This window comes from Panthera uncia, chromosome A2 (genome assembly GCF_023721935.1).
Source record: "Panthera uncia isolate 11264 chromosome A2, Puncia_PCG_1.0, whole genome shotgun sequence".
NCBI lineage: Eukaryota > Metazoa > Chordata > Mammalia > Carnivora > Felidae > Panthera > Panthera uncia.
The window spans coordinates 59,966,388-59,988,888 of NC_064816.1; the positions used below are offsets into that span (position 1 = coordinate 59,966,388).

The 22,501-nt window shown below is 53.4% G+C and overlaps 1 protein-coding gene across 4 annotated transcripts in view; it reads right to left on the minus strand.

The window, feature by feature from the left end:
• Positions 1-22,501, minus strand: part of PKD1L1 (polycystin 1 like 1, transient receptor potential channel interacting) — a 133,680-nt gene that overhangs the window by 28,499 nt on the left and 82,680 nt on the right. For all 4 annotated transcript variants that reach the window (XM_049641208.1, XM_049641206.1, XM_049641205.1 and 1 more), the window contains 13 exons: positions 21,865-22,087; positions 20,458-20,631; positions 19,203-19,322; positions 19,046-19,115; positions 18,607-18,653; positions 17,606-17,741; positions 14,882-15,020; positions 13,845-13,929; positions 13,407-13,559; positions 11,537-11,655; positions 6,016-6,126; positions 1,871-1,994; positions 57-140 (listed from right to left, as the gene is read on the minus strand). In XM_049641208.1, coding sequence (XP_049497165.1) covers positions 57-140; positions 1,871-1,994; positions 6,016-6,126; positions 11,537-11,655; positions 13,407-13,559; positions 13,845-13,929; positions 14,882-15,020; positions 17,606-17,741; positions 18,607-18,653; positions 19,046-19,115; positions 19,203-19,322; positions 20,458-20,631; positions 21,865-22,087 — 1,585 coding nt within the window. The remainder of the gene's footprint in view (positions 1-56; positions 141-1,870; positions 1,995-6,015; positions 6,127-11,536; positions 11,656-13,406; positions 13,560-13,844; positions 13,930-14,881; positions 15,021-17,605; positions 17,742-18,606; positions 18,654-19,045; positions 19,116-19,202; positions 19,323-20,457; positions 20,632-21,864; positions 22,088-22,501) is intronic.

The following is a 22,501-nucleotide window of genomic DNA, read 5'->3' on the forward strand; positions in this document are numbered from 1 at the left end:
TCATGTGCACTCACACGCGCTCATGCAAAGAGGTGACAAGAAGGAGAGCACCCCACCTCGCACTCGCTGTCAGAGGAAGCTCTCAGCTGTTTAATGACCAAAGCGCCCATGAGGTAGCACTTCCCGCCAAGGGCTCCGGGCTGGAGGAAGAATAAAAATGGAGACGCCTGCTACTCCTGACACCATTATCACCCTGTATGGCGGCTAATTGGAATTTAAATAAAATTTTAAAAGTAAATAAAAAACAAACAAACGACAACCACAAAAAACATGGAGACGACTGGACAGACGGCAAGCCTGGAATGCGTGGTGCACCACCCTCTGGAAGCCCCAGCGACAGGATTACCCGGCAGGATGGATTTAACAAACATTCTCTGGAAGACACAGCTGCCTCACGGTCTTTGCACCAAATCTAAATGGTCACTTTTTGTCTTTTTTTTTTTAAGTTTAAAAAAAAAAATTATTTATCGAGAGAGAGAGAGGAAGAGAGAGAGGGAGAGAGGAAGAGAGAGAGGGAGAGAGGGAGAAGAGAGAGAGAGAACAGCAGGGAAGGGGCGGAGAGAGGGAGGGAGAAAATCCCAAGCAGGCTCTGCACCATCAGCACAGACCCCGATGTGGGACTTGAAGTCACAAATCCTGAGATCATGACCTGAACCGAGATCAAGAGTCAGACACTCAACCGACTGCGCGCCCCCGCCCCCCAGCAGCTCCTGCTTTTTGCCTTTTTCTAAAGTGTCTCTGGCGTCATCCACGTGACAGCACAGAATACAATAAAAGTGGAATCAGAAACGCAGCCGACCCTTGAACAGCACACTTTACACTGCACGGATCCACTGACACGTGGGTTTCTTTAGATGAATACGAGACAGAACCGTCAATGTACTTTCTCTTCCTTAGGATTCTCTTAAGGAGATTTTCTCTTCTCCAGCTTACCATTATTATAAGGACACGATATATAATATATCTAACATGCAGAATATGTGTTCATCAACTGTTTCTGCCGTTGGTAAGGCACAAGGTCAACAGTAAGCTGCCAGTAGTTAAGTTTTGAGGGCATCAAACCTTGCACGTGGAATTTCAACTGCGTGGGGGTCAGCACCTCTGACCTTGTGCTGTTCAAGGGTCACCTCTATGGTGTTTGAGAAATGCAGGACAAAATCATTTTATTTTCTTAAAGAAAGGCAGAACGTAGGGTCACCTGGGTGGCTCAGTCAGTTAAGTGTCTGACTTCGGCTCAGGTCATGACCTTGCAGTTCGTGGGTTCGAGCCCCACATCGGGCTCGGTGCTGACAACTCAGAGCCTGGAGCCTGCTTTGGGTTCTGTGTCTCCCTCTCTCTCTGCCCATCCCTCACTCATGCTCTGGTCTGTCTCAAAAATAAACGTTAAAAAAAAGGTAGAACATAAAAGATAAACAAGGGACAGGGTTATTATATGAAATGCATATATTCACTGTAAGTTTTTTTTCAGAATTTGGGGAAAGCCTTGCCTCTCTCTGGAAGCTTCCTGGATGCTCCCCCTCTGTCCTGGGATGCCCTGTGTCCTGTGTCACAGCATTTTGCACACTGATCTAGCCTTCTGTCCCCACTGGCCCACAAGCTCTGGTGGAGCCACCATGCCCAGCCTCCGGCCCAGCCTGGCGACTTCAGGCGTCCAGAGGTGCTGGTGCAGCTAAGGCAGGTGCACGGATCTGGAGCAAATTCGTGCTGGGCCGAGAAGCAGCAAGATGCACCCACAGCCAGGAGCTGCTGGCCCACAACCTAGAAGTCATTCACGAGCACGCAGTGTTGCAGGTCAGGTGTTTGACGATCTCGCCCACCGTGACATACTTCCCCGCAACAACCCCATGTTGAAGGGCGGACAGAAGCCCACCTGAGCACGTGGCACACCGGCTGTGTGGGCGCCTCGCCCGTGCAGGCCATCCAGCAGCGTGGTCAGACTCCAGTCCCACCAGGCCCCCACACTTGTCAGGCCGCCGGAGGAGCTCCTGGCATTCCTGAGCACAAGAGCAGAAACCAAAGGATATTTTTCTGTAATGTACGTTTGCAGTACCTGCAGGAATAAAAGTGGGGCTGTCCGCAGCACGGGGTATGGTGTGATTCTGGATCGTGCTCTGCTCCTCGGCGATAGGTGGGAAGACCGCACAGTGATGAAGCCACCTGTCCCTTCGCTCACCTGTTCACTCGACAAACTTCACCGTGTGCCGGGCACAGGTGGGGAGAGAGAAATCATGCCCTGGCCCTCTTGTGGGGAAACAAACAATAAATCAAATAAATAAGCGAAATGGAGGCTGTGTCAGGGGTCCACATTCAGGAGAGGAAGCTAAATCGTAGGAACCCGAAGGCAACGAGGGAGTGAGCCGCATGGACGTCAGAGGGAGAGTGTTCCAGGCGGGGACGGTGAGGCAGAGGCTTGGACAGGCACAGGCTTGTGAGGTCAAGGAAGGGCGTGGGGGGCGGTGTGGCCAGTGCAGAGTGAGCACCAGGAGGGGACCAGAGGAACAGGGGCCCCGGGACCCACGGGTAGAGACACAGCCCCCTCTCCACACCACTGCCTGATGGACGGCCTCCCTGTTTCTTCCCTAAAGACCCAGAATGGCCGCCAAGCCTCCCAAGACAGCCTGAGTGTTCAGTGAATAGGCACAGACCGGGGGCAGGACGACACATAGTAGGGGGTTAACAAATGTGGGTCTGGTTTTCTTCCAATTAATTTTTATGACTCTTGTCAGATATCTGTTTCACTTTTCCAGCAAGGAACCGAAGTAAGGGACCGCCGGAATTCCGAGCTGACAACACGGATGGTTTCTGCTTGCTCAGACAACGCAGTGAAGCCACGCGCACGGGCCTGAGCCGCACATGGCTGCACGAGGAGCAGACATGTGGCTCCGAGCTGCAGTCGAATGGAAAACGAAACGTTAAACTTCTTTAGAGAGAGGACGAAATACTTTGCCCTGCCTCGAAAACACGTCTTTACATGTGGCTTCACAGAAAGGACCCTTAGCCATGGCAAGGATGCTGTGCGCCTAACACCCCCACGGCGATGGCAACCGGTCTCACGTCTTACTACATCCGGGCCTCCCTCCACGAGGAGGGGGGACCGGGACACTTCTCGGCGGAGGTCATGTTGTGGGAAAGCGACGAGAAGTTAGGAAGTGACATGAACTCCAGTCATCCAAGGACACAATTTCTTGTTCTCCACGTGTGCGGAGAGCAGGGGGTGAGCCAAACAATCCAAGAGTGTTCTCGCTCTGTATCAGAGCTACTAAATCAATCAGGCCCACAGAGCTGGCTAAACGTCGCAAAAATAAAGTCAGCGGCTATTTTCTGCTTACGGCCCTTGGATGGCGTGACTATTTCATGTACTGGCGCCTTATTGGGTGGTTTGCTTCTGTTTAACTTGGGACTTTCACGGAGACTTGATAGAGTCCAGAAAAACTTCAGATAAAACTTAAATATGATGGAACCCAATCTCATGATCGTTGTTTTTCTATGACAGAAGAAATCAAGCTGCCCAGCTGCCTCGCTGTGCAGATGGGGATACGCAGGCCCAGGGTCAACGGACTTGCCCGAGTCCCCTACTGAGCAAACAAAGCCCGGTCCCTCAAATAGACGTAGTTGGTTCTTCCTGGATGCTGGCAAACGCTGAACCCTGAAAAGCTGTTGAATTTTTAGGATTAGGTACCAGGGGAGGGTAGGGGGAGAGGGTCCCCCTTGAGGCATCCCAGTACAAGCCAGGACACATCAATACCCCTCCCCTGCCCGGTGGCCGGCACATCCAGAGGTAGTGAGATTTTGCGTCGCAGTGGGAGACACAGGTCTACACAAACCAACGGGACCAGCATCTGAGCCACGAATCCAAGCATATCCATTGCTCTACATGTGAGACTTTGCACAAATATTATCTCAGCTGTGATGTTTCTGATTTGGGGACCGAGAGGAACTTCTCGTATGAGAAGTATGTCAAGTAATGCTGACTTACAAAATAGGAGATCAAAAATAAACGATCCGAGCCAGAAATATCTCCGGTTTTCATCTCCTTTTCCAGAGAGAACCACCCAAATGGTCACTTTGCTTTGCACGCAGCGCCTCCTGCTGGCCTAACATGTGCCTGTGTGCAAGTGGGCGGGAAGCTGAGAAGTTGGTCATTAATGGAACTAACTGCGGTTGCTGCAAAGGTGGGGGGCAGTTGCACTGCTAGAACATTCTCTGGTGAGCAGCTGTGTTCCTGTGTTCAGTACAGAGTCCAGACTCATGAACGTGGACGTCCTGCTCCCAATACTAGTGGGCCCTAAACCTGCATTTGGTAGCCATCATCTGGGTGGGCGTCAATCACCACCTCTCTCATAGAAGACCAAAGCAAATATGTCTTTAAGTAATAGGTAAATTAAATGGATTTGCCAGCCACCCACATATGTCCCCCTGACATCAACAAAAATAAAGTCCATCAAGTTGAATTAGTCAAAGGCAACAAATTCATAGAAAAAAAATCCAGGAATGTGTTTCAAAATATTCTCCAGAGAGTGGCACCTGGGTGGCTCACTCGGTTAAGCGCCTGACTTTGCTCAGGTCATGATCTCATGGTTCGTGAGCTCGAGTCCCGCATCAGGCTCTGTGCTAGTATCTCAGAGCCTGGAGCCTGCTTTAGATTCTGTGTCTCCCTTTCTCTGCCCCTCACCCACTCACGCTCTGTCTCTTTCTCTCTCAAAAATAAATAAACATTTAAAATTTATTTTTTAATATTCTCCAGAGAAAGAGAAAGTAGATGTTGGAACACGGTATTTTATTTCCGCCTCCTTGACCACAGTAAAGAATCTATATGAGTTTGTGTCATGCACTTCAGAAATCAAAGCCAAACTTCTTTGAAAAGAACTCTCAGACTGAATATTTTTTGGCAGGAGAAAATAAAGTCACTTAATAACAACTTTCAAAAAAAAAAAAAAGGAATGGGCACATTAAGTGTCCACATTGATACAGTTCATGTCCCAATTTTGGAACCACCAAAATGCGGAGAAAATTATGGCATAACAAAATGCTGTCCGTGGTTGCCTCTGGATGGTAGTGTTTTTTTTTATTATTATTATTGAGCATTTTCTGCTTTCTATGTTTCCATTCTTCTGTGTTTACCCACAATGAATATGTACTATTAACAGCAGGAAGAAACAAATGAGCATGTGAGAAATGGTAGACAACTCGAGGGTCTTACCACTGCTTGAAACTGCGGCCATTGGTTATGAATCACAGCAACCTTTGGCTGAAAAACTCAGATGTTCTCCGCAAAAAAACAAATAAACAAAAAAAACAAAAAAAAAACCCCCACAAAAACAACCTCAATAACCTGATTTAGCATCTTCGCGCCAGACCTTAAGGTACCTCAAAATATCGTTTCGCTATTAATGAAACTGAGATGCTATAAATGTGCCCAAAGTCTGCCAAAAAGAGGCCTCCTGTCAACAGTGGGGACAGCAGTGCCCAAGCCAATCTGACAGTTTTTTCCAGATTTCACATGCGGGATAAGTGGTGAAACACCCTCTCTGGACCTCAATTTTGTAAAAGGAAAGTGTCCCGAGGGAGAGGATGGATCCCTTTCTTCTCTGACAGATGGCCTGTAATAGCAGACAGACAGACTTTTGTTCAAAATAACAGAGTAGGGGCAGCTGGGTGGCTCAGGGGGTTGGGCACCCGACTTCAGTTCAGGTCATGACCTTGTGGTTCGTGAGTTCAAGCCCCGTGTCGGGCTCTGTGCTGACAGCTCAGAGCCTGGAGCCTGCTTCAGATTCTGGGTCTCCCTCTCTCTCTGCCCTGCTCCCACTCATATGCACACACACGCTCTCTCTCTCTCTCAAGAATAAACAAACATTACAAAAAATTCTTACTGAAAAAAAAAAAGTAACAGAGTAAAGTAACCCTCACCCTGGAACCCCAGGCTCCAGGACCGCCCCCCGTCGGTGATGCTGTCCATGACAAACCAGTCCTTACGCGGTGGCCCTGGGTTCAGAGAAGTCTGAACAAACATCCTACCTTGTAAACTCATTCCGGATAGCTTGATTGAGGGCATATTCATCCTGCGAGACTTTCCCACACAGTACAAACCAATGCAGGAGCAGCATGAGGGTGTACATGCAAACGTCTCTGTAAGAAACACAGTTTAAAATTGGTGTCCACACAGACCCTGTGTGCACAGACCCAGCAAAATATTTTTCATGGAATGGACCTTTGAAACCCCTGGGTGAATTTTTGTATAAGTTGAAGTATGTACTGAGGTTCTTTTTTTTTTTTTTTCCCACACATTGAAATCCAATTTTCCTAGCACCATTTTTTTTTTTAAAGTAGGCTTCATGCCCAGCATGGAACCCAGCATGGAGCTTGAACTCACCACTCTGGGATCAAGATGTGAGCTGAGATCAAAAGTCGGACACTTAACTGACTGGGAGCCACCCAGGCACCCCTCCTTGTACCATTTTTTAAAAATTGTCTTACATTTATTTATTGTTGAGAGACAGAGAGAGACAGTGTGTGAGCTGGGAAGGGGCAGAGAGAGAGAGGGAGACACAGAATCAGAAACAAGCTCCAGGCCCCGAGCTGTCACCACAGAGCCTGCTTGGGATTCTCTCTCCCTGTCTCTCTCTCTCTGTTTCAAAATAAATAAGTAAACTTTTTTTTAATGTTCATTTTATTTTTGAGAGAGAGAAACAGAACATGAGCAGGGAGGGGCAGAGAGAGGGAGACCCAGAATCCGAAGCAGGCTCCAGGCTCCGAGCTGTCAGCCCAGAGCCTGACGCGGGGCTCGAACCCACAAACTGTGAGATCATGACCTGAGCCAAAGTCGGTCCCTCAACCAACTGTGCCACCCAGGCGCCCCTACTGGTACCATTTTTAAAAAGGCTACCCTTTCTCCAATGAGACGGGCCTTCATGTCCCATCAAAAAATCAACTGAGTGTATTTGTGTTGGTCTGTCCATCTGTCCCTGATCTTTGGGTCTGTTCTATCACCAATCCCATGGTGTCTTGGTTGCCGAGGCTTTACGGTAAGTCCTAAAGTCAGTCCTCTGGCTTTGTTTGTTCTTTTCCAGAATTGTTCTGGTACCCTAATTCTTGCGCTTTCTATTGAAGTTTCAGAATCAGCGTGTCAAGATCTATTAAAAAGCTTGCGGGACGCTGGTTGGGAGTACACTGAGTTCCTATGGATCACTTGGGAAGAACTCACACCTTCACACAAGGATCCCAGCCAACGGACAGGTCTCTCCGTGTCTTTACATCTTCTTGGATGTCTTTCATTAGTGTTCTGTGGTTTTCAGCATACAAATTCTGCACGTGTTCTTGGATTTGTATCCAAGAGCTTCACTTCTGTTGTACTACTGTATACGCTATTCCTTTGTGCACTTTAAATACCAGCTGTTCCCTGCTGGTGGTTGGGAACAGAACCGACTGCAGGGTGACGTTTCTCCTGCAGCTTTTCTCAATTCACGTAGGGGTTCTAGGAGCCTTTTTCACGGAATATTTGAGAGTTTTCTGTATGGACTAGTCCCGTCCTCTTGCAAGAGGCTGTGTTATTTCTTCTTTTCAAACTGGTAAACTGTGTATTTCCTCTTCCTGCCTATGGCATGGGCTAGGCCTTATAACAGGAGGTTTAATCAGGGAGAGACGAGGGGACATCCTTGCCTTGTTTCTGATTCCTAAAAGCACGCCCTGGGGCACCTGGGAGGCTCAGCCAGTTAAGTGTCCAACTCTTGATCTCAGCTCAGGTCATGGTCTTGCAGTTTGTGAGTTCGAGCCCCATGTCGGGCTCTGTGCTGACAGCGTGGAGCCTGTTTGGGATTCTGTCTCCCTCTCTCTCTGTCCCTCCCCTGCTTGCTCTCTATCTCTCTCTCAAATAAAAATAAACTTAAAAAAATTAATAAAAATTAAACCAAATTTAAAAATAAAAGCACACACTGTCTCACCACTAAGTGTGAGGTTAGGCGTAGGGTTTTCATGGATCCCCTTTATTGTTTTACGGAAGTTCTTTTCTATTCCTAGTTTGCACAGATGTTTTTTCTCCATGAATGAATGTCTAATCTGGTCAAATGGTTTCTTCTGCATCTATTGAGATGATCAGATAGTTTTTCTTCCTTGCTCTGTGGATACAGTGGATTCCATTCACGGTTTCCTGCTTCGGCCTCTCTTGCCTCCTCAGGCAGCACCCCTACTTGGGTGGAGGGAACTGGCGCTGTTGCTGCTCCCCTCTCTCTCTGTCCTGCTTCCCGGGGACCCCAGCACGTGCTCTCTTGTCAGGGGCAAGTTAGCACAAAAACGTGACCAGACTAGGACCAGGCCCTTTGGGGTAGGTTCCCTCCTGGGTGATGTGTTTCCCACCAGGAGACACATAATGTCTGGTTCTTTCTTATTTTCTTCATGGTGGCCTTTGTGGATGATTGATGCTTAGACTCGTTCATTCATTAAAGGCTGAAAAATGGTCCAATCCTATCATTTTGTTTTCATCTATCTGTTAGCTGGAATACCTCTGTAAAGAGAAATATTCCTTCCCTGTTATGTGATTTCCCAGGGGCAGTTTGGGAAGACGGGACCGATACTTTGTTACCGGCTTTTTGAAAGTTGGTTCCCACATATCTGCCAGCGCCAATCAATTACATTTCTGGTGTCACGGCAAATCTATGGATATTTGATGAGCTTTAATTCATTGTTACCAAGATCTCTATCATGATCTCTGATTTCATGTCTAATTACCCATCTCTGACCCACTCAAGCCTCTTCAAACTGGCTTCCGAGTCTAGTTATTAATTGTTTCCTTGCTTACTAAATGTTCCAGGCTTATCTTACACGTTTTCTATCACAGACTTGAAATCATGAAATCCAACGATACCTGTTTCTTTTGGGTGGAAAACGGTATTTGTACACCAGGATCTAGGCTACAGTTGCTCATTGCCCCTGGGTTTTTTCTAGGCCTTTTCTTGGTAGACAGATGTAGAAAAATTTTTTTTCCTTATTAAAAAAAAACTATTATTTCATACTTATACTTTTTCTTAAAGCATTTCTTTGAAAAATTTTTCAATGTTTACTTACTCTTGAGAGACAGACAGAGAGAGAGAGACAGGGCTTGAGTAGGGAAGGGGCAAAGAGAGAGACACACACACAGAATCCGAAGCAGGCTTCAGGCTCTGAGCTGTCAGCACAGAGCCCAATGCGGGGCTCGAACTCACAAACCATGAGATCATGACCTGGGCGAAGTCGGACAGTCAACTGACTAAGTCACGCAGGCGCCCCTTTGTAAAGCATTTTTAATGTTTATTTATTTTTGAGAGAGAGAGAGAGAGAGACAGAGAGAGACAGAGAGAGACAGAGAGAGAGAATGAGTGGGGAAGGCGCAGAGAGAGGGAGACACAGAATCCAAAGCAGGTTCCAGGCTCTGAGCTGTCAGCACAGAGCCCAACGCTGGGCTTGAACCCAAGAACAGCGAGATCATGACTGAAGTCGAAGTCAGACGCTTAACCCACTGAGCCACCCAGGCACCCCAACATATTTACAGTCACTTTTAATTCAAAGTCAGGACTATAACGTTTTAACTTTTTCAGACTCAAATCTGCACCTCCTTTCTCCCACACTGAGAATTAGGAAGTCACAGAATCCCTCATTTGCCACATCCCACATGAACCAGCGCTCAGAATGAAGACAAGAACGCTGCGCTAATGACAAATACCCTTGTGGAACCCGCTGGATGACTTTCTCTCTAGTTTCTCTGTCGTTAGGGAGCAGGCTTGTAAGGTCAAATGTTTTCATCTTGAAGCAAATTTTTGAAAATCCTATTCCTTTTCTGTCCCCTAAGTAGCAATTTCCTAAAGTGGTAGGAAATCCCTCGTTCTACTGAGGACAAGCAGATGCACAGAAACTCGATTCCTAGCGGTTGGCCGAGTGGCGGGTAGCCCACACGTACATTCTTTCCCACCTGCTTCTCTCCTGTAACAGAGAGGTGTCCCCCGTCTGTGCGGACAGTCCTCGTGCTCCAGGTGCCCTGGCCTCCCGCAAGACAGCGGGGTTATTTTTAGGCTCTTTCTACGGCAGAAGGTCCCGCACGGCCTGTCTCGTGCCTGGGTCGTCTCGAGGTTTTGCTGACGCGCTTCCTGGAGCGGGGCCGCTGGGTCGAGGCAAGTGCATCTGTGACGGTGTGGGGCTTCCCAGGTCCCCACGGGGGCAGTTCCATTCCGCACTCACACGGGCGCTATGTGACAGCATCTCTTCCCCGTCAGCTCACCCACCAACCACTGCAGATTTCTGCACTTTTAGTCTGCAATTCACTCGCTTATGAGCCCAAGTGCTATCCTCACCTGTTGGCTTCCTGAGCCCAGTTTTGTTCTACAGAGTTGTTGGTCTTTTTTCCATTTATTTAAACCTCTTTGTTAAGATACTCCTCTTAGTTTGTCACTGTCTTTTTACTTTATGTATGACATCTTATGTCGCACCAGGTGTCTCTTCTTTGAGTCTGACGTCCCCAAATTTGTTTCCTCTTCCGTTTCTGGACTTTAGGTCACAGAGACGTTTTCCTCACCCACAGGTCACAGAGAAATTGACACGCACTTTCTTCTGGGACTTGCATGGTTCTGTTTTCACATTTAAATCTTCATCTGCTTGGAATTTGCACGTCTTATGACAAAAGCATCCAGTTATTCATTTGTTTTTACGCTTCTCTCATGACCGTTCAATTATTGCTGGTTAAAAGCTCCCTCGTTTTTCTGAAGATCTGAGATGGTGCCTTTGTCACACACTTGCATCGGGTGGCATTTGCATTTGGGTCAATTTCCGGACCTCCTCATCCATTCCGTGGGGCCGTCTCTTATTCGTGTGCCCAGAGCCACACTCTTCGGGGGCTGCGGTCTTACCGTCACGGCCAGCAGAGTGAGCCCCACGCGCTGGCTCTGCCTTCTGGGGTTTTCCTGGCCGGTTCTCCATGTTCCTTCTTCCAGAGTGACTCGATCATGGGCCAGAACGAGTGATGAAGGAGGAAGAGGAGAAAGAAAAGAAAACCAGAAAGGTCTGCTGGCCGTTGATTGAGCGCGCGTTACAGTTGTAAGCTAATGTTAGACAGCACTCTAGAAGACAGGTGTTGTCTTCCCAGTCGAGAAGAGGAGAAGAGGGCATGTGTTTCTAAGTCATCCTCACGTTACCCAGCTGCACTCGCTTCTCCTCTACCTGATGCCTGTGTGGGTCTCTTGTGTTTTATTTCCCTGATCCGCTAAACAGTCCTCTCAAATATGTGAAGGGCCCTGCGTTTTGCATTTTCATTTTATAGCCTGTTACCTGACTCAATTCCCTTCTGCCTGTTTTCTTGTTCATTTTTGTAGGATTTTCTAGACTGTTAGTCATGGCACATGCAAACGGAAAAGACTCAGCCTCCTGCAAACCTGCTCTCTCTGGACCCACCGTCCCCTTGGTGCCCCTCCCCTGCGGCTGAGTCCCCACCTGCATGCCACAACCCCTGCTCCCAGGCTACCAGCGCCCCCTCTGCAGGAGGGTGGGAGCAGAGCCACCCCGTCGGGCCACCACCCACCTCAGGGCCACCCGCGTCCGGGTCTCTCTCCTCATCCTCTCCCTGGTGACGCTGAGCTGGGCCGCGGATGGTGGACGTGCCCAGCGCAGGCGGCGCGCTCGCTGTCGGGCAGCCACCATCTGTGGGGATGACAGCGCTGTGAGCCGGGAACCACGGATAAGGGCAGGAGGTCCCGCAGTCCGGACTGTTCATGCGGCCTGGGGCTGGGGGCAGAGTCACATACAGCAGGCGGGCGGGCAGTGGGCCGGTGGGGGGGCAGGTCTCTGCCAGCTCTGGGGACAATGTCACTGCACAGGGGGAGCTGTCTGGCACCGACTGATTACAGGCATGGGTTAGGTGCTCAGGACGCCTAAGAAGTCAGAGACCCCTGTCCCGGGAGGTCACGTGGGTGGGGCCCTGGGGCAGGGAAGCTCCCACCCCCTGCAGCCGTCGCACCGTCCTCAGTCCCAAGGAGGACAGGACGCACCGAGGGACACCTTGGGCGGGGGCACTTGGCCGCCAGCCCTGCATCAGGGCTGCACCTGTGAGCGGGCTCGAACTGGAGGCCAAAGACACAGAAGGGCCAGCAGACCTGCCTCACAGGGGCGGCGACTGCCCGTGGGACAGAAGGAGAAAGAAAAGAGACCAGGAAGGTGAGAGAAACCAGAGCCATGTGCTGAGGGCCACCAAGTGCAGCAGGCGTGTGGCCGAGCCTTGCGGCCCAGAGCCTCGTCACCACCCAGGTGGCCTCGGTCTAATTACATCACTGCTCCCAGCTTCACTGTGATTGATCTTACAGCAGGTGCAGTGATGCTTCTGCTGCACGAGGTGGTGGGAGAAACACGCTGAGTATGAACAAGTGGTCAGGGCGGGGCACACGCATGGCACGTGCTCTCCATCACCAGGGGGCCGACGGGTTACTCAGGCAATCATGCCATAGGCCAGTTAGCCTCAGGGCTCACTGGTCACCTGAGGAAGGACGGCAGTTGGGAGAGAAAGGTAGGGGTGAGGCCCATCAGTGAGCTGGGGCGTGTCCCTGGTCATTCCACAGGAGGACACGACACCTGCCGGGGACCAGCCCGTACCCTTCCGCACGGGAGACCTTCCTCTGCCTTCGTGTTGTCCACCCCACCCGAGAGAAGGCTGCACACACAAGGGGGGTACTGATGGGAGGAGGGGGAGGAAGCAGCAAGAATTAGATTTGTTGTGAAACGCACATGACTTCGAAGTTCTCCAAAATCATGGCCAAGAATTCTACTTCTTATCTGCTTCAATAGTTTAAAGTAGGCTCATGGGGCGCCTGGGTGGCTCAGCTGGTTGAGCATCTGACTTCCGCCCAGGTCACGATCTCACGGTTCATGGGTTTGAGCCCCATGTCGGGCTTTGTGCTGACAGTTCAGAGTCTGGAACCTGCTTCTGATTCTGTGTCTCTGGCTCTCTCTGTCCCTCCCCCGCTCACACTCTGTCTCTCTCTTTTGAGAGAGACATGTTTTAATAAACATTAAAAAAAATAGTTTAAAGTAGGCTCAGGCCATGATCTTGAGGTTCGTGCATTTGAGCCTCATGCTGGGCTCTGTGCTGACAGAGCAGAGCCTGGTTGGGATTCTCTCTCTCTCTCTCTCTCTCTCTCTCTCTCAAAATAAATAATAAAGTAAAAACTAAAAAAAATAAATACAATAGGCGACTGTTCTTGATGCTCTGATTTCTCCGGGATTGGGGCAGAGGTAAGGAAACAGGTCTTGAGTGCTCACGCATCGCGTACGGGCACGTGAAGCAGCAGAGAAACTACATCACACCCACGGGTCTCCAAAAACGCAGTCGAGTTTGAATCCAAAGAGGAAGTTCAGACCGGCCTGCGGAGGCTGGACCACGGCACCGAGGGTGGCCTCACCTCCTCCATCTGGCTTGCACGGAGGGCCGTGGGGGACCTTACACGTCCTTCCAGCTCAGAGCCCAGGTCCTTGGTGGCCTCGCGCAGAGACTCGGTGAAGAAATGTGGGTCATCTCTCTTTCTCCAGGCAAAGCCCAAGGCCACGAGGCCGACCTGGAAGGAGAAATTAGACAAGGCACCGTCCTCGTCCCCCGTCCCTGTGACCCACGGAGCTGTCTCAGTCACAGGCTCAGGCGCACCCTAGTGTCACCTGTCTGGGATTCCTCGCCCACCCACTCTCCGGGAGAGGCGGGTCCAGAGCCTCTGTGTCCTAAGGCTCCGTGTCCTCGAGTGAAAAATGGGGTTGGAGAGATGTCATCACGTGTCACCTGAATGGAGCCCTGGCTCCACGTCCAGGCCCCTGCTGACAGGAAGGGACCACAGGAGGGCCCCACTCACCAGAAGTGGCTGGGTGACAAAAACACAGCACAGCACGGACAGGGTCAGCAGGTGCAGCCACTGTGCACATTCTGTCGGGTTAAACCTGTCCCCAGGGAGAGAGCAGCCGTCAGTACACAGGACACCAGGCCTGAGGGTTTGCGTCCTCGTGATGGTGCGACTGCGGGCAGCAGCGGTGGGCCTGTGGCGGAGAAGGGGCAGTGGCGGTGGGCGCCCTGTTGTTCTGCCCAAAGAAGGGAGTTCTATCTGTCCGGAGGGGATGTCAACCCCGCAACAGAGAAAGGAAAGCCCAGCACAGGGACAGAGAGCATGGGCGGGGAGGGGTAATAATAATGACAATAAACTTTGCATCTGCAAAGCACTGAGCCTAAAGGACTTCATTTGCTCCTTCTAAAATCTTACAAAGTAGGTACTGTGAATGTTCCCATTTCACAGAGGAGCAAACTGAGGCACAGAGAGTTTTTTTTTTTTTAAGTAACTTGTCCATCATCACCAGGTGAGTCAATATATGCATGAAGAAAGGGAAGAGTCAAGGGCAGAGGGGCAAGTATCTTGGTTTTATGGCTGCTCCTCCTGGGCCCACAGGAGCCATGCTGAATGGCCCGCTGAGGAGCAGGGGACCCAGATGGAGAGGCCACCGTACGGACAGAATCAGAATCCCTGAGATACGTGCATCTTCAACAGACAGGGGTCGAGGGTTCCTCGCTGAGCCAGTAGCCTGGCTCAGAGCCCAGCTTCTTGGGAGCTTGGTCGCTGGACCTCTCCTTCCCGAGGAGGGTCTTGAGGCCTCGGGTGACACCCGGGGCTCCATCTGGGTCGGGCTGCTGTCCCAGAGCTGGCTGGCCAGGCCCTGGGGCTCTTGGGGAATTGTGTCCAGATTCTTCGCCCGCAGGGCCGTGGGAGGGAGACCAGAGGACGAAATTAGCAACGGCCACATCTGGGCTCACACTTTGCGTTCCCAGAAATGCAAGGAATCTTTTTATCAGTGAGAGACTTTCCCAAAGGCCCGAGGATATTTGAAAACCACTACTGCTCACCTGTACCCCAGAAATGCCGTCCCCAAGCCACAGGCCACAGACACCATCCAGCAAGTGGCCCACGCTGCGAAGCCCGACCAAGGCGGTGGTGCCCTCGGCCACTGGAGCACAGCAAGTCGTCCAGACCCACTGGTGGGGACTAAGGGGGAGCAGGGAAGAGGCACACGTGTTAACAGACCTCACCCCTGCCATGTGAGTGTGCCTGCTAATTCTATGTCAGTGGGCCTGGGTCATGGGTGTGCAGACATTTGGTTGAACATTATTCTTGGTGTGTACACAAGGGAATTTCCAGAGAGATGAACATTTAAATGGCTGCACTGAGGAGCACCTGGGTGGCTCAGTCAGTTAAGTGTCCGACTTTGGCTCAGGTCATGATTTTGCGGTTCGTGGGTTCGAGCCCCACATCGAGTCCCTGTGCTGACAGCTCAGGGCCTGGAGCCTCCTTTGGATTCTGTGTCTCCCTCCTCTCTGCCGCTCCCCCACTCGTGAGCTATTTCTCTCTCTCTCTCTCAAAACTAAATAAACATTAAAAAATTAAAAACAATAATAAAATAAATGGCTCCACTGAGTAAAGCCAGGTGCCCACCCAGTGTGGGTGGACCTCATCCAATCAGGTGAAGGCCTGAATACAACAAGAGGCCCACCTTCCAGGGTAAGAGAGAGTTCCTTCTGCCTGACGGCCTCTGAGCAGAACATCTGCTTTTTCCTGTCTTCGGATCTGAGCTGAAACATTGGTGCTCCTGGGTCTCCAGCTTGTGGACTGTGGGTCCATGAGAACTGCCAGCTTCCATGAGCACATGAACTAATTCCTGACAGTAAATCCTTTTACATATACACACACCTCTGCACATATGCACCGTGTTATAGGATTTGCATTTCCGTGTAGAGCAACGAGGTCTACAGAGCGGCCGGCTGCATGCAGTAACCACCGTTTCAGTCTGGGTGAAATGGGGACACATTTCTCATATGGTCATTCTCAGGGCAGAGTGCTCTTTATACTCAGGATTTTCTACCAGAATTATGCCACAGTCTGGGCTACAGTCTGCTGCTGTATCTGCCTCACAATTTATAGTTTTCACTATGTGTATTGAGGAAGAGGAGGGGAAGGAGGGGAGAATCAGAACAAGAACAGAGAGGAGGGGGTGGAAGGAGCAGGGAGGAGGAGGAGGAGATCAGGGCCAGAGGAGGAGGAGGAGGAGGATGCAGGAGCAGGGGGAATAGGCGGAGGAGGAGGGGGGAGGACTATGAGAAGAGCAGAGAGGAGGTGGGAAGAGTGGGGGAGGAGGAGGAGGGAGGAGGAGAAGGAAGGAGCAGAGGGAAGAAGGAGGTAAAGGGAGGGTCAGGAGAAGAGCAGAGAGAAGGTGGGAAGAGAGGGGGAGGGTGGGGGAGGGAGGAGGAGGGAGGAGCAGGGGGAGGACTACCTGAGATGAGGAGGGAGAAGAGGAGGGAGAAGGGGGAGGAGCGGGGGGATGGATGGGGGAAAGAGTGGGAGGAGCAGGAGGGAGAGGGAGGAGGAGGGAGGAGCAGGGGGGAGGGATGGGGAAAGAGTGGGAGGAGCAGGAGGGAGGAGGGGGAGGAGGAGGACCAAGAGAAGAGCAGAAAGGAGGGGGAGGGAGGAGCAGGGGGAGGAGCGGGGAGGAGGGAGGAGAGCAGGGCCAGGCAGAGGAGGAGGAGGAGGGGGGGGGCCACCTGGAAGCAGCGCCTCTCGCGGCTCCGTTGTGTAATCTCTCTGGAGCCAAGCACTTCATCAAAGGGTCCCCACCCCCATCTCATGTCTCCAAGAGGAGGCCGCTGGAGCCCCGCTTTCTCGGGTGATTGCTCGATAGGAGGATCCCAACCTGTTCAGAGGCGGAAGGCGGTGCGGCTCTAGGGCCGCCGCCAGCAGCAGAAGCCGAGAAGCACCTGCTGGGGAGGAGGTGCTAGGCAAGGGGGGGACCCTTGGTGCACGTACAACGGGCTGTCCTTCCTTGATGACCTCCTCAAGTCTGGTCTGCCGGGCTGAACCCCCAGGCTCCCGGCCCCGTGTGCGTGACCAGCTGTCGGCCGCAGGTGGCCGTCCTGGGGTGAATGTGACCTCCAATTCCTGCGGGGTGGGCGCCTGCACTGCACGCCGCTGGCCCAGGGTCTCAACCGGTCACAGAACCCAGGTGCTCGACACCCAATCCCCCACGTGCGGGGTGCCGTGCCCACCACCGGTGCCAGCCCTGCCGACACCGTCCACACGGCAGCGTCCGCGGCCGGCACCTGCAGCTGGGACTTGAGGCCTTGGGTGGCCTGGAGCCAGGAAACACCACTCACACGGCCTACCACCCCGACCCCTGCAGCCACGTGCACCTGCCGGCCCAGGTCCCCGGCGGCCCCTTGGGTGGCCCTGACTGGCTGCTTGGCTGCCCCCACCGGGACCCCGTCCCTGCTGGCTCAGCGCTCAGCTCCTGCTTGGTCTGGAGCTGCAGCTACCCACTGCTGTGCAGCAGAAATAGTTGAAAGCATCAAATCTCAGAACACTCAAAAAAAAAAGTTAGGTCTACTCCTGACTTTTTAAAAGTCGTGACCAGACCCACGTAAGTAAACACTGGAAACGGCCAGGACTTTGGAACAAAACTGATGGCTGTTTCGATGGGCCTGGTTCATGTGTGACCAGAGCGTCCAGGGTCATCGGGCCCGACTCCCCAGGGGCCCAGGACAGGAGGGGGCCTGGCATTGCACACCCAGCCCCGACATCACCTTGTGCCCCCTCCTCCCCCTCGGCCCGCTGGCGGGGGTCAGCTCCGCAGGCCTCCAGCTCCGGGGTCGGACCGCCTGCATCGTCACCGCCTGCCGCCCTTCTGCGGGCCCCGGCGTGCCCAGGGAGAGCGTTACGCTGCAAAATACAAAGTCAGGACTAGGTTAACATCTCCGTGCATTCCGTCCTCTGGGGCCATACTGTGTCCTCTGAGCCACGGCTTGTGAGCGCTCTCAGGGGGTGGCCCCGGACCTCCTCAAGCCTCAGGCTGGGCAGGGGTCTGGGGAGGAGGCATGTGGCCCCGGGACCAGATCTTCTGCCTCTACAGAGACCTGTGGGGTGTCACCTGCCCTCCAGGGGGCTGACCTGGACCTGCCAGAGCAGTGGGGCTTTGAGGCTCACAGCAGGAGGGCAGAGAGGCCGCGTGGGGGTGGGGATTGGGCATCTCCAAGCAGGGGAGCAGAGGGGAGAGCGTCCTGGACTCAGGCCTGGGGACAGAGTCTCAGCAAGGAGGCGGAGATTCAAAAGCGTAAGGAGCCTCCTGTGCCCCAAACACTGGCCCAGACAAGAGTCACATGCCTGTAGCACAGTCACACTGGTCCCCAAAGAAGAGCCATGATGTGGCTGAGCTACTTCGAAGCTGCCTTTTAGCCTGCCCTGGGTCACAGGCCGGGTCTGCTTGTCTGGACTTGTCCCGTGTCCCCTCTCGGGGCCCAGGAGCCAACAAGGGCCTCTGCTTCAAGCGACTTGTCCCCTGGACACACCCCAGGCCCAGCTTCCAAACGTCACTGCTTGTACACACGTGGCTTTCCCAACTCTGACAGCCACAGCCCTTCTCGAGTGGCCTCCACGGGGACTCCTAACAGCTGGCCTCTCTCCCCGCAGGACCTGCCCTGCGCACTGGCCCCAGCTGTCCCCATCCCTCCCTGGGCCTGACCAGCCGTGTCCGGGCCACGGCGGAGGGAGACAGCAGAGAGCCAGCCCTGTTGGCTGTTCCGTTTACCTTGTGTATCTTCCGAGCCTCTGGTGTCCTGCCATGGAAGTTAGGGCCTGATTTAAAAAGAGTCACATTTAGGACATTAAACCAGGGATTCAGGATTCTCAGGGAGAGAGCCTCCTTCAGGACATGCCCCTTCCTGTGACCCCAGCAAGATGGGTCCCTGAGACCCAGGACCCAACTGCCAGAGAGGCCCTTGCACGTGGCACCTTGGCGGGGGCTGCACAACCCCTTGTGAGGGCTCTTAGCACACGAGATGATGCTTGCTGTCCCCACAACAAACACAGTGCAAAGGACGCAGGAGACACAAGGTCTGTGCAGCGCACTGGCCTCTTGAAAAGGCTCAGCCAGGACGGAGGGGGCCCTCCCGGCACCTCCTGTTCAGACCTCATCCTTGGCCGCTGCCGTGACTTCACCTTTCAGGCTTTTTTAAACGCACACCTACCCTGTGCTGCCCCCATGGGCGCCCTCCTCGGGGGCAGGCAGGGCTTCACTCGGCGAGGCCCGCTGGGCTCCTGCGGGAGAAGGTGGCTGTTCAGGCAGGGATCCTGCGGCGAGGGAGGACCCGGGACAGCAGGACCAGGCGGACGGGCTGCAGGTACCTGGCTGAGCCTCAAGAGCAGCGACAAGAGCTGAGCCGCGGGAGACGCCAGCAGGGTGCACAGGAGACCCATCTGGAAGGACCCATAGGCTGCGTCGGGGGAGCCCAGAGCCCACGGGAGCTGCGGGAAGACAGCAGGACGCATGTCCCCCAGACCCATTCTGGGTTTAGCTACAAAGGTGTTTGATGCATGTGCACCCCATGTTTAACCAAAGTCCCTCTCCCTGAATCCTGGACCTTTAATAAAAAAACAGAAAAAGCATAAGGAATCTCCTTGCTTTTCTGCCATACGCATCTCTGCAGACTGAACAGATGTTTGCCAGTGCCCCTTCTTGCGAGGCACCTCTCGCCGCACCTGACTGGAAGTGCCGGGCACCTCGCCGCACCTGACCAGAAGGCACCCGTGTCCCCAGTGCGTTGATGAGCTAAGATCACACACCGGGTGACCCCAGAGGGGAGGGCAAGTTCAGGTGTGCTGACCTTGGGCCCATTCCCGTCCCAGGGGGACAGGGCTCTTCCCTTTGCACTGATAATACGTACCGCCGTCCTACCAACTCCACACACCTCTTACTCTTTTTTTAAAAAGCTCTGCCGATCCATTATTGCTATCACATGTACTGGGAACACCGTGCTCCCAGGTGGATACTTCGCCGGACAGGACCCCTCGGCACGTTCCCAGCCACTGCAGGGACCACGGACAGCCTCAGGTTGTCAGAAGCAGCAAAGCTGACTCTCTTCCCGTACCCCAAAGTCACCCTGTGAGCTCCCAACAGGAGAGCAGAGTCTCCGATCTAACTGCCCACCCTCAGGTACAAGTAACCTCTCCATCACATGAGGGACGGCCAGGCCAGCGCTGCTAAGGGCACGCTAGCATTCCAAGGGCAAACGTGGCCGTCAGAACTGTTCTGTTGTTTGTGGTCAGAGGATTTTTAAAATTTGAATTAACTGCCAACCTTAAAAGAATCCAGGAGCATTTTCTAGGACGGTCCGAGCTGCTGACCCCGCTGGGAAAGTCCTGCTCTGTGGCAGCAGGAGGCCACGAGATCCATGTGGCAGAGGTAATGCAGCAGGCCATGGCCCCGCAGGCCCCCCCCAGCTCCCGGTGTCACCTCGGGGGCACTCGAGGCACATGGTCTCCCTCCCCTGCTTGAAACCTCTCCTAGGACTCTGAGTTTTGCTAATCCCTAAGTCCGGAAGGTGTCACACTGTGGGTCTGGGAATCGGAAGCCACTTTACAGAAAAGCCAGCGCTCTCACCCGCTCTTGCCTTGAGGCGGTGACCAGGGCAGCGAGACACGCGTACACGCACAGCAAGGTGAAGGCGACGGTGAGGCGCGGGGTGCGCAGGAAGCCGCTGGGCGAGGGCCGGCTGTACACGGAGGTCCAGACGTGGAAGTCTTCCAGATACTCCGTGAACTTCGAATATAAGAGCTGGAACATACCAGCGCGGAGACAGCAGCGGACCTGGGGCATCTGCACCAACCGCGGGAGCTTCCGCTTGGCGAGCAGTGACCTCCTGAGCGGGGATGCCCCTGGCTCACCAGCCAGATGCCGAGCTGTGTGGGCGCTGCAGGCCCCTGCCGACCCTCGTCCACTCGGCGCCCTGGACGTTTGCAACCCTACCTGCGCTGGGACTCGGGGGCTTTGGGACAGGCTGTCCCTCTGCCTCTCCTCTGTCGCCCTCAAGTGTCTTCACACCCTCCTCCCCAGAGCCTCTGTTCACAAACCCCTCCCCCAGTGGAACCCTCCCCCCTCCTGCTCAGTGGAAGTGTCACCCCTCCCCTGGTGATCCTAATCAACTTTCCCAGCATGCTCCCCACAGCACAGTTAATTTTTTCTGGGCTTTGAGCACACTGAGGACCAGGAACGAGCATCCCCCTGGGTGTCCGCAGTAGCCCGGCAGCGTCTGCTACATAGTGGGCAGAACGCCACGTATAGATTTGCACTGGGTTCACAATGTTCAGTTCAACTCAAGGAATGCTTGGTGCTCAATGCTATTCCAGAAAAATTCATGAATTTGCTTTAAAATCATCACTGAAGGGGGTGTGCCTGGGTGGCTCAGTCGGTTGAGTGCCTGACTCTTGGTTTTGGTTCAGGTCATGATTTCAGGGTTCCTGGGATTGAGCCCCACGCTGGGCTCTGAGCTGATAGCACACAGCCTGCTTGGGATTCTCTCTCTCTCCCTCCCTCTGCCCGTCCCTGCTCATTCTCTCTCTCTCTAAAACAAAAATCCTGAAGATAACTAGAAAGTGTGAAATGCATAAGCGTTATTACAACTGCATAAAACACACTCACAAATGGGGAAAGATCAGGACAGATGCAGAGTGAGTTTCATAGCTGGTTTGTGAGGTTTTAGGGGATTCTGTCTTTTGTCATGACCCCCTGACCATGCCTGGACCGTTTCCTGGTCATTTTGGTGACCAGGAATCCAGGGCACTCACGTCTCTAATTAGCAGCCCGTTGGTCACCACAGACCACAGGCCACCGTAATTCTGTAAACGTTATTGTGGAAGAAAACCAACAACCCAAGGGCAATTCCTTCAGGCTTGCAGGCTCGCTCAGTGGCCGCGTCATTTACGATGTGGCCACCTTGACTCTAACTTAGTGCTGTTCGGAGAAGCAGGGCCCTCGCCGCGTCTTGCCGGCAGGTCAGTTGGCACCTACCTTCCAGAAGCCGGGTCCCCGGCAAAGGCAGCCCAGTTCCCGCTGCACGCGGCCGTCCCCCCGGCCCGCCGCCAGCCAGCACTCGGCAGGGAAGAGCCAGCACCGCGCGGGCCCGGAGCCCAGCTCCTGTACCATGAGGTGGCTCACGTACCAGGCGGGACAGGGCCCGCGGCTGTCGTGCCAGAGGCGGATCCTGCAGAGCGGGCCCAGCAGAGCCGGGGCGCTGGGGACACACACGGCAGCGCCTGGTCAGGCCTGGGCGGTGGGGGCCCCGGAGGGCAGCACCGGCCCCCATTCTCCCTTTGGGGGCACATCGGACATGTCAACAAACATGGGTTATACAGACTGACCTATGAAGCCCCTCTGGGATGTAGGGGGTGGACATGGCTCTGGGACGTAGCGGGTGGACAGGGCCCTCAGGCCCCCACAGCCACTAAGAGCGACGCCCCTGGCCGTGCTGGGTGCTGAGCACACACACAGCTTGTCCACACGGGCCCCTGAACCCAATCCACTCAAACTCCTTAATGCATGCATGTCTGGCGTGGACTAGTCTGGAATTAACCTCTTCTTGATGAACACAGGACACTCGGAGCCCATACGGATCATACATGAAATTCTCCAGGAGAACGAACCTTGC